The sequence below is a fragment of the Oncorhynchus kisutch genome, unplaced genomic scaffold, assembly GCF_002021735.2.
Source record: "Oncorhynchus kisutch isolate 150728-3 unplaced genomic scaffold, Okis_V2 Okis09a-Okis19a_hom, whole genome shotgun sequence".
Classification (NCBI taxonomy): domain Eukaryota; kingdom Metazoa; phylum Chordata; class Actinopteri; order Salmoniformes; family Salmonidae; genus Oncorhynchus; species Oncorhynchus kisutch.
In genome coordinates this window covers 17,392,925-17,400,368 of record NW_022261985.1, presented here as the reverse complement: position 1 = coordinate 17,400,368, position 7,444 = coordinate 17,392,925, and the positions used below count along the sequence as shown (strand labels likewise).

At 42.6% G+C, this 7,444-nt stretch overlaps 1 protein-coding gene across 2 annotated transcripts in view; it reads left to right on the top strand.

Annotated features, from left to right (window-relative positions):
• The first annotated feature begins 781 nt into the window (after positions 1-781).
• Positions 782-7,444, top strand: part of ptpro (protein tyrosine phosphatase receptor type O) — a 102,993-nt gene continuing 96,330 nt past the window's right edge. For both annotated transcript variants that reach the window (XM_031815462.1, XM_031815461.1), the window contains exon 1: positions 782-1,269. In XM_031815462.1, coding sequence (XP_031671322.1) covers positions 1,201-1,269 — 69 coding nt within the window. In that variant the 5' untranslated portion in view covers positions 782-1,200. The remainder of the gene's footprint in view (positions 1,270-7,444) is intronic.

Here is a 7,444-nt window from a genome sequence, read left to right as displayed (position 1 = left end):
CAAACCATTATGATAGACAGAGAAACTCTGGAGAAGATTCCTTCAAGTGAGATTATGGAGGAGGGGATAATCTGATCCAATGTTGTCTTCAAAAACCCTTTTCCATTCATTCCCAGTGATGTTCTGTGAAATAAAGAAATCAATATGATTTATTTTTCCTCAACATCCCTTTCTCAAAAGAAGAACACAGACTACTGTAATGTAGGCGATTCATGTTATATAATATAGGCTTATCACCCGAGAAGGGGCATTCAATTAAACAAACACAATATTTCAATTTACACTGTTAATGTTGGAGGATTCAATTAGGGCTAATAGCCTATAACCAAACCCTGTTAACCTGTTGTAACCCTGTTATAGCGCTAAACATATTGATCTGAGCGCGGCAGACATTAAACGGAGATCGCCGCTCCCTCCCTCTCTCCATTCATCCTTCTATCTGATGGTGATAGTAGCTAGCTGGTGCTGTTCTTCCCTCCCTCCCTCTCTCCATTCATCCTTCTATCTGATGGTGATAGTAGCTAGCTGGTGCTGTTCTTCCCTCCCTCTCTCCATTCATCCTTCTATCTGATGGTGATAGTAGCTAGCTGGTGCTGTTCTTCCCTCCCTCTCTCCATTCATCCTTCTATCTGATGGTGATAGTAGCTAGCTGGTGCTGTTCTTCCCTCCCTCTCTCCATTCATCCTTCTATCTGATGGTGATAGTAGCCTAGCTAGTAGAGTAGCTGGTGCTGTTCCAGCCTCCCTCTGTACAGATTTGGGCGGGGCGTTGGAGAAAGAGAAAGAGAGAGAGAGAGAGAGAGGGGGAGAATGCAGCCTCTGTCTCTGCTCTCCTTCCGTTTGTAGGATCAGGCTGCCTCTGCTCGTTTCGTCCCTTAAATGATGGCCACTGCCGCGTTACTCCCTCCATCCATTTCGCCGACCCATCGCGGATGTTAGGACGGCTGTTGAAAAATCGACACCCTACGTTTCAGATATGGCCCATATCGGGGCGTTCTGACACAGGAACGGCACCAAGTGGATGATCTAAACGCACGTTTAGGAGGACCGAGAGGGGAGAGAGCGGAGACTATTGTGCACCCAGGGTCTGCGGAGAGAGAGAGGATAGCTCGATGGTCTGTTGGTGCAGAAAATTCGCCATTGTCTGGATGTGCAAATCTCCGGCGAGCCCTGAGAACAGAAGCCCGATCGACTCCTTTCCATGAACAACAGTAGAGATACCATGATCTCATCGGTGCCTCGCGTTTTATATCTGCTGTGCTCTATCCAGGTAAGAACCCGTTTCTATCCAATAATTACTGATCAATAGAGAGAGAGATGGTCTGCATGTCTGACGGCACATGAAGCATGACTGTCTAGGCTGTAGCGGAACAGCCTCTGCTCTAATGTCCCCGAGGATAACCTTTCAACGTGTATTAATGGATAAAACACCAACCACCGTTCTAATACTTGTATTCCTATTATCGTGCTAAATGTGGTCCACGTCTGGAGATAACACGGCATGGCATGCTGGGTCTGGGTTCTGTAATGTTTCTTCAGGCTAAATTGGGTCATTCGACTGTGAGGCTGTGTGTGTGTGTGTGTGTGTGTGATTCCACTTTATGTCAGCATCAGTAGACTGACATCATCCTCGAGCAGAGGTAGAACGGAAGGATACAGCTCCTGGTATCATATATATCACAGCTATAGGCTTACGATACAGTGTATCCAGCCCTGAAACAGGTTACATTCCGATCCCACCTGTCTGACTAGAATGAGATTCCCGTTCCATCCAGACTGAATTGGGCCTCAACTCGGGCACTACATCATTTCCAAACAGACAACAGGATGGGTACATGATGCTGCAGGCCCGAGGCTACGGCATAACAGCAGGGGTTCTCACACAGAACACATTGATACAATGTAACATCCTAGGGTCTTTTAAACCGTGTAGACTTGATACAATGTAACATCCTAGGGTCTTTTACACCATGTAGACTTGATACAATGTAACATCCTAGGGTCTTTTAAACCATGTAGACTTGATACAATGTAACATCCTAGGGTCTTTTACACCATGTAGACTTGATACAATGTAACATCCTAGGGTCTATTAAACCATGTAGACTTGATACAATGTAACATCCTAGGGCCTTTTACACCATGTAGACTTGATACAATGTAACATCCTAGGGTCTATTAAACCATGTAGACTTGATACAATGTAACATCCTAGGGTCTTTTACACCATGTAGACTTGATACAATGTAACATCCTAGGGTCTTTTAAACCATGTAGACTTGATACAATGTAACATCCTAGGGTCTTTTACACCATGTAGACTTGATACAATGTAACATCCTAGGGTCTTTTAAACCATGTAGACTTGATACAATGTAACATCCTAGGGTCTTTTACACCATGTAGACTTGATACAATGTAACATCCTAGGGTCTTTTAAACCATGTAGACTTGATACAATGTAACATCCTAGGGTCTTTTACACCATGTAGACTTGATACAATGTAACATCCTAGGGTCTTTTAAACCATGTAGACTTGATACAATGTAACATCCTAGGGTCTTTTAAACCATGTAGACTTGATACAATGTAACATCCTAGGGTCTTTTAAACCATGTAGACTTGATACAATGTAACATCCTAGGGTCTTTTACACCATGTAGACTTGATACAATGTAACATCCTAGGGTCTTTTACACCATGTAGACTTGATACAATGTAACATCCTAGGGTCTTTTACACCATGTAGACTTGATACAATGTAACATCCTAGGGTCTTTTACACCATGTAGACTTGATACAATGTAACATCCTAGGGTCTTTTAAAACCATGTAAACGATCAAATAAGATTTCTTGTGCCTCAAGAAAGGAATCAACATTATTTTGAGTCAAAAACAAGACGTATTTTCACCAGTATCCCGACAGAAGTTCTCTGTGTAAAATACATTCTGTGTTGTGTGTTGCCACCAGGATTGGGGAGTTAAAGGGATTAGATGTCATGGATTAGATGTCAAGGGTTAGATGTAAGGGATTAGATGTAAGGGATTAGATGTAAGGGATTAGATGTCATGGATTAGATGTCAAGGGTTAGATGTAAGGGATTAGATGTCATGGATTAGATGTAAAGGGTTAGATGTAAGGGATTAGATGTAAGGGATTAGATGTAAGGGATTAGATGTCATGGATTAGATGTCATGGATTAGTTGTCATGGATTAGTTGTCATGGATTAGATGTAAGGGATTAGATGTAAGGGATTAGATGTCATGGATTAGATGTCATGGATTAGATGTCAAGGGTTAGATGTAAGGGATTAGATGTAAGGGATTAGATGTAATGGATTAGATGTAAGGGATTAGATGTCATGGATTAGATGTAAATGGTTAGATGTAAGGGATTAGATGTAAGGGATTAGATGTAATGGATTAGATGTAAGGGATTAGATGTCATGGATTAGATGTCATGGATTAGTTGTCATGGATTAGATGTAAGGGATTAGATGTAAGGGATTAGATGTCATGGATTAGATGTAAGGGATTAGATGTAAGATGTAATCCAATTTAATTTAATTTTTTATTTTACCTTTATTTAACTAGGCAAGTCAGTTAAGAACAAATTCTTATTTTCAATGATGGCCTAGGAACAGTGGGTTAACTGCCTGTTCAGGGGCAGAACGACAGATTTGTACCTTGTCAGCTCGGGGATTTGAACTTGCCACGGTTGCTAGTCCAACGCTCTAACCACTAGGCTACGCTGCCGCCTCTACACTCTAACCACTAGGCTACCCTGCCGCCCCAGGTCACATACGTATGGTTAGCAGATGTTATTGGTCACATGGTTAGCAGATGTTATTGGTCACATGGTTAGCAGATGTTATTGGTCACATACGCATGGTTAGCAGATGTTATTGGTCACATGGTTAGCAGATGTTATTGGTCACATGGTTAGCAGATGCTATTGGTCACATGGTTAGCAGATGTTATTGGTCACATGGTTAGCAGATGTTATTGGTCACATGGTTAGCAGATGTTATTGGTCACATACACATGGTTAGCAGATGTTATTGGTCACATGGTTAGCAGATGTTATTGGTCACATGGTTAGCAGATGTTATTGGTCACATGGTTAGCAGATGCTATTGGTCACATGGTTAGCAGATGTTATTGGTCACGTACACATGGTTAGCAGATGTTATTGGTCACATGGTTAGCAGATGCTATTGGTCACATGGTTAGCAGATGTTATTGGTCACATACACATGGTTAGCTGATGTTATTGGTCACATGGTTAGCAGATGCTATTGGTCACATGGTTAGCAGATGTTATTGGTCACATGGTTAGCAGATGTTATTGGTCACATGGTTAGCAGATGTTATTGGTCACATACACATGGTTAGCAGACGTTATTGGTCACATACACATGGTTAGCAGATGTTATTGGTCACATACACATGGTTAGCAGATGTTATTGGTCACATACACATGGTTAGCAGATGTTATTGGTCACATGGTTAGCAGATGTTATTGGTCACATACACATGGTTACCAGATGTTATTGTGAGTGTAGAGAAATCCTTGTGCTTCTAGTTCCGTCAGTGCAGTAACATCTAACAAGTAATCTAACAATTCCCCAACAACTACCTAATAAACACACATGTAAAGAGATGGTATAGGAATATGTACATATAACTATATGGATGAGCGATGGCCGAGCGGCATGGGCAAGATGCAGTAGATGGTATAGAGTACAGTATATACATATGAGATGAGTAATGTAGGGTATGAAAACATTTTTTAAAGTGACTAGTGATCCATTTATTAAAGTGGCCAATGATTTCATGTCTGTATGTTGGCAGCAGCAACTCTATGTTAGTGGTGGCTGTTTAACAGTCTGATGGCCTTGAGATAGAAGCTGTTTTTCAGTCTCTCTGTCCCTGCTTTGATGCACCTGTACTGACCTCGCCTTCTGGATGAAAGTGGGGTGAACAGGCAGTGGCTCGGGTGGTTGTTGTCCTTGATGATCTTTTTGGCCTTCCTGTGACATCGGGTGGTGTAGGAGGGCAGGTAGTTTGTCCCCGGTGATGTTAGTATTTGGTAGTTTAACAAACGTCTCCTTCCTGTTCCTGTTGTGATGTTGGTGTTTGATACATTAACCAACCTCTCCTTCCTGTTGTGATGTTGGTGTTTGATATGTTAACCAACCTCTCCTTCCTGTTCCTGTTGTGATGTTGGTGTTTGATACGTTAACCAACCTCTCCTTCCTGTTGTGATGTTGGTGTTTGATACGTTAACCAACCTCTCCTTCCTGTTCCTGTTGTGATGTTGGTGTTTGATACGTTAACCAACCTCTCCTTCCTGTTCCTGTTGTGATGTTGGTGTTTGATATGTTAACCAACCTCTCCTTCCTGTTGTGATGTTGGTGTTTGATACATTAACCAACCTCTCCTTCCTGTTGTGATGTTGGTGTTTGATACGTTAACCAACCTCTCCTTCCTGTTGTGATGTTGGTGTTTGATACGTTAACCAACCTCTCCTTCCTGTTCCTGTTGTGATGTTGGTGTTTGATACGTTAACCAACCTCTCCTTCCTGTTGTGATGTTGGTGTTTGATACATTAACCAACCTCTCCTTCCTGTTGTGATGTTGGTGTTTGATACGTTAACCAACCTCTCCTTCCTGTTGTGATGTTGGTGTTTGATATGTTAACCAACCTCTCCTTCCTGTTCCTGTTGTGATGTTGGTGTTTGATACGTTAACCAACCTCTCCTTCCTGTTGTGATGTTGGTGTTTGATACGTTAACCAACCTCTCCTTCCTGTTGTGATGTTGGTGTTTGATACGTTAACCAACCTCTCCTTCCTGTTGTGATGTTGGTGTTTGATACGTTAACCAACCTCTCCTTCCTGTTCCTGTTGTGATGTTGGTGTTTGATACGTTAACCAACCTCTCCTTCCTGTTGTGATGTTGGTGTTTGATACATTAACCAACCTCTCCTTCCTGTTGTGATGTTGGTGTTTGATACGTTAACCAACCTCTCCTTCCTGTTGTGATGTTGGTGTTTGATATGTTAACCAACCTCTCCTTCCTGTTCCTGTTGTGATGTTGGTGTTTGATACGTTAACCAACCTCTCCTTCCTGTTGTGATGTTGGTGTTTGATACGTTAACCAACCTCTCCTTCCTGTTCCTGTTGTGATGTTGGTGTTTGATACGTTAACCAACCTCTCCTTCCTGTTCCTGTTGTGATGTTGGTGTTTGATATGTTAACCAACCTCTCCTTCCTGTTGTGATGTTGGTGTTTGATACATTAACCAACCTCTCCTTCCTGTTGTGATGTTGGTGTTTGATACGTTAACCAACCTCTCCTTCCTGTTGTGATGTTGGTGTTTGATACGTTAACCAACCTCTCCTTCCTGTTCCTGTTGTGATGTTGGTGTTTGATACGTTAACCAACCTCTCCTTCCTGTTGTGATGTTGGTGTTTGATACATTAACCAACCTCTCCTTCCTGTTGTGATGTTGGTGTTTGATACGTTAACCAACCTCTCCTTCCTGTTGTGATGTTGGTGTTTGATACGTTAACCAACCTCTCCTTCCTGTTGTGATGTTGGTGTTTGATACGTTAAAGGAAGAATCCACCCAAAAGGCCATTAATTCCTTTAATTTACAGTGTTAAATAACACTAATGTGTGAGAACAATATTTTTTGTGAACAAGTGTTACATTTTGGCGTTATAAATCGTCCTCCTCTCCTCTCCTCTCCTCTCCTCCTCTCCTCTCCTCTCCTCTCCTCTCCTCTCCTCTCCTCTCCTCTCCTCTCCTCTCCTCTCCTCTCCTCTCCTCTCCTCTCCCTCTCCCTCTCCCTCTCCCTCTCCTCTCCTCCTCCAGTAGATAAATAATTGCTGTGAAACAGAAATAATCTGTTGTCCCAGGGACCTAGTAGTCAGAGGGAACGTGAAAGACACCACACACTAACCAAGACCCTCCTCCCCTTCTAACTCCTCTCCTCTCCTCTCCTCTCCTCTCCTCTCCTCTCCTCTCCTCTCCTCTCCTCTCCTCTCCTCTCCTCTCCTCTCCTCTCCTCTCCTCTCCTCTCCTCTCCTCTCCTCTCCTCTCCTCTCCTCTCCTCTCCTCTCCTCTCCTCTCCTCTCCTCTCCTCTCTTCTTCTGCTCTCTCATATGACATGGTTGGTTTGCCTCCTGAGAAAAATAATTTGGTGTGTGTGTGTGTTGTGTATGTGTGTGTGTGTTGTGTGTGAAAGGGAAAGAACAAAATGTGTTTTTCTCCACATCCCTAATTCAGCAGATGCTATTGGTCACATGGTTAGCAGATGTTATTGGTCACATACACATGGTTAGCTGATGTTATTGGTCACATGGTTAGCAGATGCTATTGGTCACATGGTTAGCAGATGTTATTGGTCACATGGTTAGCAGATGTTATTGGTCACA